Source organism: Nelusetta ayraudi, unplaced genomic scaffold (assembly GCF_046127955.1).
Source record: "Nelusetta ayraudi isolate G7.1 ecotype Tasmania unplaced genomic scaffold, CSIRO-AGI_Nayr_v1 ptg000136l, whole genome shotgun sequence".
NCBI classification, from domain to species: domain Eukaryota; kingdom Metazoa; phylum Chordata; class Actinopteri; order Tetraodontiformes; family Monacanthidae; genus Nelusetta; species Nelusetta ayraudi.
The window spans coordinates 3,873,341-3,887,500 of NW_027466186.1; the positions used below are offsets into that span (position 1 = coordinate 3,873,341).

The window sequence follows — 14,160 nt, forward strand, 5'->3', positions numbered from 1 at the left end:
TCCCGAACCTTTACTGCCCAGTTTTTGACAGGAAGCATCTGACGGCATGTGGCTTCACAGCTGCTCCTCAGATTAAATATCCATCAGCCCTTGGACTGGCTGGCTGCTATGTGTCCCTCAACTTGCAATCTCTTCTTTTTTTTTTTTTTTTTTTGCCTTTTTTTTTTTCAATCTCCCATGTTGTTGGACATGGTACTGTTTAAAGTCCATGTTACGTTGTTTGACAAACCGATTCAAACAGGTATTGTGAATCGCTATAATTTGAGCAGCAGATGGTTCTAAAAATGAGGATTTGTTAAATAGTGACACTGCTGTGTGAGACAGAAACCTCTTGATAATCTCTCATTCCACAAGGATGTTTACATGAGGGCTAATGATTAGCAGGCTCACACAAAACGGACAACTGAAAGCAGCTGTTTCAGTGGAGTGAGTCACCACTTCCTTTGAGAGGTGACACGATCGGCGACACGACGAACGCGTGCAGAATCGGCGTAAACGAAACAAACGTACACAAGGCTTTAACTTGCGTCTGAAGCGATCCTCCGGATCTAAACGTCTCGCTTGCGAGCAGTAAGCAGCGAGTCGGAGGCAGGCCCAGGAAGCAAAAGAAGCATTTCCACGCTAAGATTTGTTAGCTCCGTCATACTGTGTTAAGCATTAATGTGTCCCCTGATCACAGATACTGATTCAATAAAAACTGCTGATGTACAGGCTGTAAATAATGTTGTGTATATATCCAGGGGACCTACCGCTTGTCTCAGTGACTCAACGTCAGGATTAGAATACTGCCGCCCCTGCGCCCTCACGCTTTGCTGTCTGTGCACCAGGTTTGTGCGTTCGCCAGCGAGCAGACGAACAACCTGCGACGTGACAACTGTAGTCTCTTCCGGTTCAGACAGTCACATTTTAGGCCCAGGCTGGAGTTGCGTTTCCGGTACCCCTAGAATTGCGCGAAACCTAAATATTGCAAAAGAAAACTGGGAATGGAAGCACCTAAATTTCAAAAAGCCTCTCTGATGAGGTGGTTTTTCAGACGTATCGATATAGAGGAATATTGCAAAAGTGTCATGGAAGCACTTTTTTTGCATTTACACGTCAGCGGACGTGACGTCTGGTGTCACATGACTAGTTCACTTTAAGTGAAAATGACACATTACGTTTGGACGGAGGAGGAGACAGAATATTTTGTTTTACAACTAATCAAACAGAAAGCATTCTTGACAGCAAACATCGAAATGCAGATTTATCGCAAAATGTGTTGTGCCTCCATCTTCCTCAAAGTGGGGTTTCGCGGGATGACATTCGGCGAGAATAAGTTTTCCAAATATTGCTTTTATTTTGCGAAAAACTGTAATTGAAACGCAGCTCATGAGGCGAACACAGTCTGCTGGTGCGGCAAACTTGTCACCGACCTGGAGTTCCTCATTTTTAACCCGACACTGACTCGAGTTGATCGTTTGTTGCTGCATTAATTTTTCATCAGAGACGCTATTTACACAACAGCATCGGAGTTGAGCTTCAGATCCGTGTTTTGATCAACAGTGTGAGGGAATTATTTACAGCCTCCGCCTTTAAAATTTGATAAATAAACTTGAGAATTTCCCTTCATGTGTACATATATTTAAAAAATCCCCCTTTTAGATGATAGTCCTTGAAAGCTTTAAGATAATTCACAAATAAGACTTTTTAGCCATCCATGTCCAAGTCCGCGTTTTGAATTTGGTGCGATGCGTGTGGCAGTCGGGTCTTTTGCCGAACTGACATCAAAAGAATTTCTTTGAAAAACAACAACAAAACCATCCGAACCCTGAAGAGCGACTGCGACGAGACTGGAGGGAAGCAACTATTTCCCAAGAACGTGTCCGGAAGGAACGGATCATGTCAGCAACACACTTGATCAGTTCACTTCCAGGTTGTGTATGGCCCGAAGTGTCTGGGGATTATTTATTATTTAGTAGTACAGTGATAATTGCTGACGCAACCAACAATTGTGACGCTAATTAGGACACAGGCCATCCACAGCAGTTGTGCTCTCTGCTGGAGTAGTGAAACGTGTTAAATCAAGTGTGGATAAACATAATTTATGAATGCATGATGTTTATTCATAAAACATAATTTATTTAGAATTAAGGAAAATAAATCAGACTTAATTTTTTTTTACGGTGGCTCTGGAGGCTCCAACCACACGGCGCTAGAAATTCATTCATAAACACATTTGGATGTCACTGTATTTCATAAAGGCAAAGCACCTTGTGAGCAAAGAATAGAAAAGCTTTTATCTAAATGAGCCAAGAGATGTATTTTTTTTAATGAATTATCAAATTTCACAACTGAAGCTGCCCAACAACTGCAACAGACAAGCACAGCCGATAGTCTACAGTATTTGTGTAGGTGATAAAGAGCCTATATTGAATATTCCTGCCTTTAGTGAGAGATCGGTGAGAAACAAGTTTTTGTGTCGTCCTACAGGTACATTTACTGATTTGAAAATGTACCTGTAACCAAACCTTCCAAACCATTATTATGCTAACATTTGATTATAATCAGAGAAAAAAAACCTACATTTGTCAGTGGAACATTCAAGTCAATGGCAAAGCATCCGGAAAAGTGACCCTTAAATGCTTCACCACTTCCCTTCAGCTCCAAGGCTTTGTGTGTGTGTGTGTGTGTGTGTGTGTGTGTGTGTGTGTGTGTGTGGCGGGGGGGTGCAGCGTTTCGAGGAGCACCTGCTGCTTCTGTGGGAAGAGTCTCACAGCAGCACAAGAAGCCAGTGTGAAAGAGCAGCCAGAAGAAACTGCCACTCCCATGTGGGAAGTTGATTTTGTGACTACAGCCACAGGAGGCGCCGCTCCGACATGGCAGTGGACGACCGACAGCGTTGCTCCAATGGTCCAGTGGTGCCCGGGAAGCCAACAGCAAGTTGGTGGACAAGCTTGGATGAAGTTGGACAGTTGGAGTGTTGTTGCCGGTTTTGTGCTGTCCTCATTTGCTAAACACGAGCATGCAAATCAATAATTAAAAAAAAAACAAAAAATGCAGTCCTAGAAAAGTCCAAATCGTTGCAGATTGTTTTGTCAATAATAATTTCATCCGACCTACCTCCTCACAGTCCAGCAGCAACACGCTGACTGGGGACTCGTCAGCAGCTGCAGGACGGCTGTGAATTAGAGATGAAGAGGCATCTATCAACGAGCACCTCGGTGACCTGTCTCAAGGCTCTGTGGCGCCTCGCTCACCGGGCCAATTGGCGGAGGGGATGGAAGGGGAGGGGGGGATATGGTGGAGTTGGTGGTAGGTGGGTGGGTGGGGGAGGGGGGGGGCGAGACTCTTTTGATGGCTGCGTGTCTCCCACCCGTGGCACCAGAACGCTGCTCTGTCACGTCCCAGAAGCCCCGAAGAGCCCGAGTCAGTCTGACAAAACCGAGCTGTCACAGCGCGTCCACACTGAGGAGAGACACGAGGCTGTCTGTCTGTCTGTCCGTCTGCCTGTCTGTCTGTATGGCTGGCTGTCTGTCTGTCCGTCTGCCTGTCTGTCTGTCTGCCTGTATGGCTGTCTGTCTGTCCGTCTGTCTGTATGGCTGTCTGTCTGCAGGTATGCCTGTCTGCCTATTTGCCTGTGTGTCCGTCTACCCATCCGTCTTTCTGCCTGTCTGTCCGTCTATGTGCCTGTCCGTCTGCCTGCCTGTCTTTGTCTGTCTGCCTGTCTTGCCTGCCTGCCTGCCTGCCTGTCTGTCTGTCTGTCTGCCTGCCTCCATCCTCTCTTCCCTCAGTCCTTCCCCTCAGTGTCCCTCCTCTGTGTCCTCCCCAGGATCTCCACCTACAACCCTGCACGTCTTCTGTCTTTCTTCTCACTTTTTTCCGTTAAGAAAAAAAAGAATGTTTCTTCCTTGTTTGTCACCCCCCCCCCCCCACACACACACACACACACACACACACACACACACACACTGCCCTTCGGCCACCCGTGCGGTTCACGCTCGCCTGCTCTGCGCACACTGTGCTCCGCCTGGTGCGCAGCCGCTGTTTGGACAGCGGCGAGACAATCAGATGTGTGTTAAACGCATCTCCGCGCCGCGCCGCGCCGGGCTCCCGCACTGATTGGTGTGTCAACACGGGGCTGGATTTCACCCGCACGCTCCGATGTGACTTTTGTGTTGGTGGTGCGCGTTCAGACCCAGCTGAGATGTCATGAATAGGTAAAAGCCGAGCTCGTCGGATTAGAGCTGCTGGCAAGTTGCGCGGCCCGTGTTGACTGACACGCGGATCTACAGGGAGCAGTGCGTGTGCACGCGCGCGCGCGTGTTAAATGTCTTCATCTATCTTTATTTTCTCCACTGCTCGAAAAAGACTCCCTGTAACTGCCATCTGCATCTGATCTGGAGAGGAAAGGGGGAGGGAGGGTGGGAGGGGAACCTTTCCTGAGTCGCACTTGCGTGACACCGGCGCACATCGCGTCACATGCACAGGTAGGTGTGTGACAGCTGCAGAGGGTTGGTGATGCTGGTTGTGTGGGCACGCGCACAGCAGCAGCGAAAGGGGGGGGGGGGGGGATAAAGGGATGGAGGAACGCAGACAAATCACTGCAATGAGAGGATGCGGCGGCAGCAGCTGCAGCACAGGAGACCAGTGCCCCCTAGTGTTTGCTCGGTGTATGGCAGACGGTTTCTGTGCAGACTGAGTCGGCGAGCGTCGACAGAATTGCGTGTCTTGCAGTGCATGTGTTGAATTGGGAGCTTGTTGCAAGTGCCGCTTTTTTACTGGTTTAAATGAACCAAAACTCCCTTTGTGTGTGTTTGTGTGTGTGTGTGTGTGTGTGTGTGTGTGTGTGTGTGTGTGTGTGTGTGTGTGTGTGTCGACCCTTGCAACACAATGGGGGATTCCTTAATTATTTTTGTTTGCCAGCACCGTTCCAGATATCAGCCCTTATCTTGTCCTGTTGATGTCACCAAGGGCCACTGCCACATCTCCCAGGTTAGTGGCAACTCCAGGTTAGTGGCAGCCAGATGGCTGTTCAACCCCCTTAGACCAACATGTTAGTTATTTATTTTTATTTTGTCCCATTCCAATCCTGTGGAAGGGACAGTGGAGTGCCAGGTTAGAGCAGGGGTCTTGCAAACAAGCACTGCTGAATATGCTGTTTTGTGGAGATCTGGAAAATGTGGATAAATTGTCCGAGATTTTTCCGAAAAATGGGAAACATGGGACCTTTCCAGTGGACATGGGACCTTTTAGTGTTGTTGGGTTTTTTTGGTTTAGTTTTTTTTTAGGTTCAATGGCTTCATTGTGGTGACATTCTGAGCAGTGGATGTGATTTTCTTGATCCCTTTCAGCGCCGCTGCTCCTTCTTTGAGAAGCACTGGGACCTTGCTGGCTCCCTTCACGTGTATTTCCAGCACCGCACTCTCTTTATAGCTATTCTTTCCCACTGTGATAAGATACCCATAATCCCACAGTGTAGGATGAATTGATGGCTTTCATCCTTTGCACAGCTCCCTCCCTCCCTCCCTTCCTCTCTGGACAGCTTCCAAAGCCAGGTTTCTGTCAATGTGTAACCAAAGTGAGTCACTGTGGTCAGACTTCTTTATTGTTATTGTCAAACAGGGGGCCACTATGCGTCTGGGTGTGTGTGTGTGTTTTTATCCACATACACATTTATATATATGTATATAAAGAGCCGCATGTTGTTGGACTGTTAAAAGAATGTAAAATCCTGCGAAAGTGTTAACAAGGTGTCTGTGCCGATCGGTACGAAGGATAAGAAGTTGAAAACAAGACTTGAAAAGAGAGAATGAGAGAAAGAGAGCCAGTGTGGAGGAGTTAATGACATTTTAAAGAACTTCATCTGAACGTCTCATTGAGCTTAATGAGGGATACATCCTCGCCGCCGGGAGCTAAAGTCCCGTCTCCGCGGGAGCTGCCTGATAGCAGGTAGACTTTGCCCCTGAACGGGAAGTTACACTGCAGGAAGAGAAGCGGCACATTCCCGGGTCGTCGCAGCCAAGGTAAGGAGACTCTCTCCGGGCCGGCCGCCATCTGAATTTCAACTCATTGATTAATGTGAGAGGGGACTTGAAGGCCGGGTGGGAACTGGAGGGTTCGTTTGAAGGTCTGGGGGGAGAAAAAAACACGGCGAGGCCCCCTTTTTTTTTCGCGTCATTCATCACACCTGACAGGGATGTTTGAGTCTGACTGGCTAAAGGGGGAAAACCAAACAAAGTCCACTGTTGTGGACTGTTCTTGTCAAATATTGAAACTTATGGTGGGTGGGGGTGGGGGGGGGGTTGTTTGTTTTTTTAAAGATCATCGCCATAAATATGGGGTTTGTGCAGACTGGAAGTCAGAATATGACTGACTGCAACACACACACACACACACACACACACACATGATCTGTGAGGCTGCCGCCAGCTCAAAAGTCATCTTATTATCTAATAGCATGGTGTACATCCTCTGTAAACTGTAACTGGTTTCGTCACTGAATCTCCACGGTGAGCACTCACCCATGCTTCTCACCCTCCTCGTCGCCGCTCTTAAGTCTCTCTGAACTGGTCAGTTTTAACCATGATGGCTTCATTTCTATGATCTTTACTAAATCTGTGTACCACTCACTCTGCCTCCTCTCCCCCACTTCCTCACCCCCAACCTGATGACAGCCTCCTCGGGGATCAATTAACCACAATCTATTTGCCTGCTAAATGTACATACAGCCGTGTCAAACGAGGAGGAGGGGGTGGGGGGTGGGGGTGGGCTCCAGGCCACAATTACGAACGTCGGTGTCTGACGGCCTTCGGTGTCTGTGTGATGCCGCATCACTTCATAATTACCCATTAATTTACTCCGCTCCGACACCCCCACCTCCTCCTCTCCCCCAGACCGACCCCGCCAATTTAACACCGCCTCTGTTGCGTCGTTGTGACCTCAGCTCCGCCAGAAACTCTCTGACAATCTTTTTTCTCCCTCTTTCGTCAAAACTCGCAGCCTCGGTGGGTCACAGGAGACGAGTTCACTTTGCCGCGGGATGGACAAGAATGAAGGGAACCCCTACGCCAGCTACGATCCCCGACCCCCTCCCTACGCACAGAATCCCTATGCAGGAGTGAACTATCAGGTTAGTGAGCGGTACATAAGGAAGCCCGGCTGACGGCGTGTTTTGTGTATTGGCCACTGTCAGGTGGGCTTCCTTAAAAAATGCTAACTCGGAGCAAGACCCTCATTGCTCTGTGTATATTCCTATATATATGAGAACCGTTCCAATGTAGGAAAACCAAATGACTTTTATTGTAGTGTGAGTATAAACTTTTATTAACGTATTTATGGGCAGTATGATAAGCTTTTATCAAGAGAAAGATCATAAATCAAGCCAAATATTAAACACTGGACCTTTGAGCGTGAATCAAATGTGAAAAACATCTTTAAAAACAAGGCATTTGAGGGATTGAAAAATATATAAAAAGCCTTCATTAGATCATGGCTTTATAGTTAAAAATGCCAACATGTTACGGCCATGTAGGCCTTCTTCAAGGCAGACAACAGACACACAAAGGATCTCCTTCATACAGCTCTTTAAACAGAGGTAGAAGTTACATGTTCAGCACGGGTGGGTTTTTTAAGGATAGGAAAGCAATATTTCCAAAGTGCTTCCCAATTGTTTAAAGGCAGTAAGAAAGAAAAAAAATAATCCCCCATAGTTTTTCAAAATAGACAGATCATGTGACTGTCTACCTGCGCTGATCATGTGACTGTCTACCTTTGTTTAAAGAGCTGTATGAAGGAGACCCCTTTGTTTCTGTTATCCGCCTTGAAGCCTTCAAAATGAACACAGTACTTTGCACGTAATTGCGCTCTCTCAGAGGCCCTGCAGCAATAAGAATTGACTTCCACGTTTCCCAACAATAGAATAATGGAAAAGAAATGACAACCGCTGCTTTAAAGAGAACCACAGCGGTACGTGTGCCAGTGCTGTTTTAACGACGTACTGAATGTTGGTTGTTTTTTTTTTTGTTTTGTTTTTTGCTGCTGACTCAGGTAGGCAGCGGGAACATCTCCGTGGTCTCCCCGCCCAGCCCGTACGAGAACAGCTTCCACCAGAATGGGCCCCCACCGGCGCAGGGCGGCAGCCTGCCGTACGCCGAGGCTCCGCCCGACTACCAGAGCGAGGAGGCCGTCGGCGTGTTCAGCGACGCCGCAGTTCGGAGAGGTGAGAGCCGAGCTGAGCGAGGGAGCAATATTTAATCCCCCCCCCCCACCCTCCAGCCTCCTACTTTGCTTTGCGGTGGTTTTGTCGGGAAATTGATTTGAAATTGAAAAACAGCTTCTTCTTTTTTTTTTGCCCCGTTTGCCATGATGTTGCCGGGGCTACGCTGGCTCTTCTCCTCAAACACAACACAGAATTCTCGCAAATCAAAGCTTCATGTGCAGGTTTGATGAAAAACCTCAGAAAACCAAATATAAAAAAGGAATGTTGAGCTCCATCAAACATGTTTTTACTACTTGCTTACTTCTTGCCTGACTTATCAATTATCCAGTGGTGGGATGTGACAAATATTTCATCATTTTTCAGGTATCTATACTTTACTTGAGTATTTAATTGTGTAATGACTTTGTGCTTTTATTCCTGACATTTTGTACACAAACATCTAAAACTTCTACCTCTTACGTTGGAAAGACACTTTTGTTATTTTTGTATTTACCAGTGTTTAAAAGCTACAAACTTAGGCCCTGTTTGCACTTGGTCATTTCATGCGTTTTTTGCCGATCGGAATACGAAAAACGCATGAAATGACCGAGTGCAAACAGTCCAAATCCGTTTTGACATCCGAATACCAAAACCACCTCGGCAGGTGGTTTTGGTGGTCGCATCGCATAAAAACGCATTCGTCACGGACGTGCGAACAGAATGCGAGCTCAGTCCACATTAACGACCGCCTACTCCACTCACCTCTCCCGTGTACGTACTTGGTCGGCGCCCCACCTCCCGGCGTCGTCATTATAAAGTTACAAACAAGAAGCGAAAACAAATCATTTTTGTTAGACTCGTTTATTAGCATGCTAATAAATTTCATTCCGGATTAGCGTATTTTGTCAGCGGAGCAGCGGTCGCAGTTTCCCCACATATGTGATTAAATGTGCGCGTCGTTACTCCTCGTTCGGATCCATACGAGCTGCAGTAGAATTAAAACGAGTGACTTGATATAAACAGGAAGTTGATTCTTATTCGCTGTCATGTAAAACTCGCTGTGGTTTTGCGCTTTACTGCCCCCAGTCGTTAAAAACGGAAATGACGCATGTTGCATTTGCATAGGTTCGGCGGGGGTGGGGGGGTGATGCGATCACAAATGGCACGCTCGAGACGCATGTTAATGGCTAAGTGCGAACAGATGCTGCGAGATCCGTTCTCGTGATCCAATCCCCCAAAACGGTTACAAGTGACCAAGTGCAAACAGGGCTTTATTCTCATAGTTGTTGCTTGAAGTGGAGCTATTAGAACTATGCTGGTGTGTAGTTCAAAATGAAACTGGATGATTCTAAAGGGAGATTATTTTAGTGCCTCAGCTTTGAGCTCACTGTTTAGTACGTTTTCAGTACAGATAAAAATTAAAACATAGAAAATAACATAACACTTGATTACAGGAGTTGAGTTATCTGTACTTTTACTGAAGCGCAGAATGTGAATGCTTTTTGCCACGTCTGTCTTCAACAGGCTTCATACGGAAAGTCTACTCCACCCTGATGGTTCAGCTGCTGGTGACCGTCGGCATCATCTGCGCCTTCATATACTGGTGAGGCTGCACACCGGGGGGGGGGGGGGGGGGCTCCTCTCACAGCGAGCGTTTCACTCAGCATCACGCAGCGGAGAAAAAGTGTGACGAGCTGCAGCAAGAAAACCAAAAAAAACAGCTGCTCATGGCCGCAAGAAATATGTTGAGGCAAGGCGGGGAGGATAAAAGAGCTCAATACCGGCCCGAGAGCTTCATATGTTTGGTGTAATGGATGCGGCAGAAGTCCGCCGCAGTAATTTCCTTTCATGAATTGTATTTGGTTCCCTTTCTGCGCCGGGCCTCGGCCCGCTGTTAATATTTAATACAATCGCTCCGCTGTCACTACTATTATATCCCCTTTCTCTGCTTGTCTCCCCAAAAACCAGGCCCGATCTCAGAGAATGGACGCGAGAACATTTCTGGTTCACCTACGGCCTGATGTAAGCCCACAACAAACACCCGTCCGCATCTGGCGCTCGTTTTCAAACTGGTTTGAACACTTCCAGAGCGAGAGCGAAAATCCGGGAAATCCGTCTTTGTAAATCACAAAGTGTCGGCCGCGGCTGAATACCAATCGGAGGAAACGCCGGCGAGTGTCCGTATAAGAGAAATATGTACACTGAAAGTCATATTTCCATGTGTGTGTGTGTGTGTGTGTGCGTGTGCGCATGAGTGAGGTTATGGGCTGTTTATTCCCTATTTACGACGCACTCTATATTCTCTGTGTAACAGGATCGGGACGCTGGTGCTCATCTTGCTGATGGCCTTCTGCGACAACCTCCGTCGTCGGGTCCCCCTCAACTTCATCGCCCTGGGCCTATTTGTGAGTGGAGGCATTGGAGACGTGCTTGCCGTGCTCGGACACGTATTTAACCTTCCTACTCTCTCTCTCTCTCTCTCTCTCTCTGCTTCTCCTTTCAGACGGTGGTGGAGGGGGCGATGCTGGGCTCCGTGGCAGTGTGCGTGCTCATTTCTTCCAAGGATACGTTTTTTTTCTGGCCGACCGCTGAATCGGTTTCCCCAATCACAACCCCGACTTGATCCACCTGCCAGTGTGATTCTGGCAGGAGCCCAGAGTCCAATGCAGCCACCCATTCCCTTTCAATGGAGCTGCTCAGCTAGCGCGCGCGCCGAAAATGTCCCAGCATTTTTGAAATGGCTTCCAAGTTATAGAGCGTGCGCGGTTGGGTCGCTTCCCATCAGGCCTCTGTAACTCACGTCGTCAGAAGGAGATGAGACACAGCATGCATGAATCCCTCTTAATTGTTCCCCTACTCTTTGGAGCCAGGAGCAGCACGCGAGTAAACAGCCTGGGTCTCCATCCGAGACGTTTTCTGTTTTTAGCCGCCCCCTCTCCGTGACAGAGAAAGGCATCAGACGAAGGCTGGCTATCATAATATATTTACATTGTCATATTCATAGAGCCTCACCATGATGGAAGCAAGTTAGATCCTGGGGAATGTTATTAGATGGGGATTGGGGGCCATGCATCACACACGCAAGGAGGGCGGTGCTTCTTTATCTCTACGTTCAAACTACACCATACACACAGTACACACCGCACGCACAGTGGGATGACAAATCACTCAACCATAGCTCCTCTCAGCACAGTAAAACCCTTTTCCCGTAGAGACAGAACGTAACCCAGACGCTAGTTTCCGCCCCCTGCTGGCCGCCGCTCACCTCTTTGATATTTCCCTCCGCAGGTTCTTTGACGCTGAGGCGGTCATGTGGGCGGTCGGGGCCACGGCGCTGGTGTCGCTCGCTTTGACTCTGTTCGCCATGCAGACCAAGGTGAGGACCCATCACGCGCTCTGAACTCGGCTTTGCAAAGCTGTAAGTCCGAGGAAAGAAAGAAAGAAAAAGCCCACAAAGCGCGTTAGATTTTGCTACGCAGTCAGCGGGAAATGTCCACACACACACACACCGAGTTGGCGTTTTGAGAGGAAAAAACTAAATTGTGATGCTGAGCTTTTTGATTTTTTTTTTTTTTTCATGAGCATCATCCTCAGCAAGGATTTTTTTTTCAGACTTTGATGAGTTTGCGGTCCAGGCAAAGCTACGATTAGTGCTGAGATCAGTGTAACCGTCTATCAAATTAATTCCTCGTGTCCACTGCTGAGACACAGCTAAACCTCTTGGCTGTCCCCCTCACTGGCTCGCAGCATAAATCTTGACTTTGGAACTGAGCCGGAGCCATTTTGTCACTTGCTAAATTCCTTTCACCCATTTCATTTATTTATTTATCTATTTATTTATCTTGCTCGACCGCAAAGCTTCCCCACTAAAACAAATGCGCTCCCAGATTAACACTGTGGAAAGGTCAGAAGACATGATGTTTGGCCCAGCGAGCTGGAGGGGGAAGTTGTTATTATGTTCGATCTCACTTGATAGAAGAAACGGCCTCGGCTCGTGCGAGCGACATTTAAAAGTTAGCCATAAGAATCAATGTGGCCAAGTGGGGAGACCTTTCCAGAGCGGCCCAGCCGGCTGCTCTGATGAAGCAGCGGCTCATATTCACACAACAAAGGCAATCATGCAGTCAGTGGGGCAAGTAATTGGACACGGAGTAAATAGATGTAGGCAAAATACTTACTCAATCTAAAAGTTCTCTCTAAATGGAGCTATCGGCTTTCTTGTTTTTTTGTTTTTTTTTGCCTACTCCTTCGAAAGCCGCCAACGTTGTCATTTGTCTCGTCTCCTGGATCCATTAAGGGCCTCATAGATTCAAGAGTTGAATCAATATCTTTGCCACAGTATTTTTTCCCCTCATATTTCGAGGTTCCGTGCCGTTACTGAAACACAGAATGTGAGAACTTTTACCATCTCTGGGGATGTACGACATCAAAAAAAGGCAGATTTGTTCATTTAGCACATCCTAAAAAAAGAAACGATGGGCTTAAATCACTTGTGTAGAGTGAATTTTCTGAATGTTTGTGCCTTTAAACTGCTGTGTACCTGTGTATCGATCACGCTCAAGATATGTAAGAAAACCCTTTTTTCTTTTTTTTACCCGATGCGCACAAACCCACGACGGATATTGTCCTCGGCGCAACGAGTCGATGGTGTTTACGGCTGCGTCGCGGTGCTTTTCTGTCTATGTCACCGTGATATAAATGTCAGGCGGCCGGCCCTGGGCCTTAATGATTCTCCTGTTGGATCTGCCATCTTTCTTCTTTTTTTTTTTTCTCTATGAAAAGGGCACACGGGCCAGAGGGCCGACCCCCTCCCCCAGCTTCCCCCCCTGCATTGCAGCTTGTTGATTAATTACCCTCCATCTCTTCTGTCTGCTATCGCGCGCACGTTGCTTCCATCGCAGCGAGGGCAACAATGGAGCAGCGGCCCGTTGGAGCGGCCCCAGTGGCAGGAGCGGCCGCCGTGATTTCCAGAGCATTCTCCCTTTTTTGTCCCCCCTCCCGATGGCAAAACGCCTTCATCGCTGGGCGAAAACCTGCAGCATCTCACTCAACCTTGAGCTGTCGTGTCTACGTTGTTGTTTGCTATTTGTGAGGCTCGTCACACTAAGCACCCTCTGTGCCCCCTGTCCGACCCCCTCTGCTCTCAGTGGGACTTCACCGGAGCCAGCGGCAGCCTGTGGGTGTTCCTGTGGACCCTGTTCTCCTTTGCATTGCTGTGTGCGATCCTCCGATCAAGGGTAAGTCAAACACAGGCTGCTGGGTTTGTTTTTTTTTGTCTTTTTTCTTCTTCTTCCTTCTCTGCCTGTGTTTGCAATGTGAACATGCTGGAAATAAACTGCGGGCACTAAAACCGTGCGCACTCACACACACACACACTGTACTGACCTGTGTGCTGAGCAGACTATAAAGATGTGAGCGTGCACTGAGGAACCTCTCAGGAGTTTCTCTGATCTCTGGCTGATGCATTTTAAATGCGCATGGCTGTAGACTGCGATGGCTCAGAGAGCTCTCTGTCTTGCTCGCTCGCCCTAAGCGGGAAATTTACAGTAGAAAGGACTGCCGCCGTCTTTGAAGCGCATTGTGCGAACCCATCATTGAACCCTTGGTGTCGTGCTCGGCGAACTGCTCAATTAGAACGAAAAACAGACCCTGCTCGCTAACTTTCAAAGCAAACCAGGCCCATTTCAATGGCTGCGCCCCCTTCACGTGGCGGTTCATGTTTGTGTGTGTTTAGAGTCGAACAACATATTGCCACACACTTTCTTACTGTACTGTCGATTTTTCACGTATCTGTAGTGTACTTTACTTGAGTATTTCTTTTTCTAGAGACTTACTCTTACTCCATACATTGGTACACAAATCTTACATTGGAAAAACATGCTTGTCACTTTTGTGTTTTAAAAGATACAAATACTGTTCAAGTAATTCACTTATTATTGATTAGAATTGTTCTTGCATGAACTGGAGCTATTTGAACTATGCTG

General features: G+C 47.6%; 1 protein-coding gene across 1 annotated transcript in view; it reads left to right on the forward strand.

The window, feature by feature from the left end:
* The first annotated feature begins 5,638 nt into the window (after nucleotides 1-5,638).
* LOC142879591 (protein lifeguard 1) overlaps nucleotides 5,639-14,160 on the forward strand; it is a 12,357-nt gene continuing 3,835 nt past the window's right edge. The window contains exons 1-9 of the mRNA XM_076012982.1: nucleotides 5,639-6,002; nucleotides 6,979-7,108; nucleotides 8,026-8,197; nucleotides 9,701-9,779; nucleotides 10,145-10,198; nucleotides 10,491-10,581; nucleotides 10,680-10,717; nucleotides 11,465-11,552; nucleotides 13,324-13,413. Coding sequence (XP_075869097.1) covers nucleotides 7,019-7,108; nucleotides 8,026-8,197; nucleotides 9,701-9,779; nucleotides 10,145-10,198; nucleotides 10,491-10,581; nucleotides 10,680-10,717; nucleotides 11,465-11,552; nucleotides 13,324-13,413 — 702 coding nt within the window. The 5' untranslated portion in view covers nucleotides 5,639-6,002; nucleotides 6,979-7,018. The remainder of the gene's footprint in view (nucleotides 6,003-6,978; nucleotides 7,109-8,025; nucleotides 8,198-9,700; nucleotides 9,780-10,144; nucleotides 10,199-10,490; nucleotides 10,582-10,679; nucleotides 10,718-11,464; nucleotides 11,553-13,323; nucleotides 13,414-14,160) is intronic.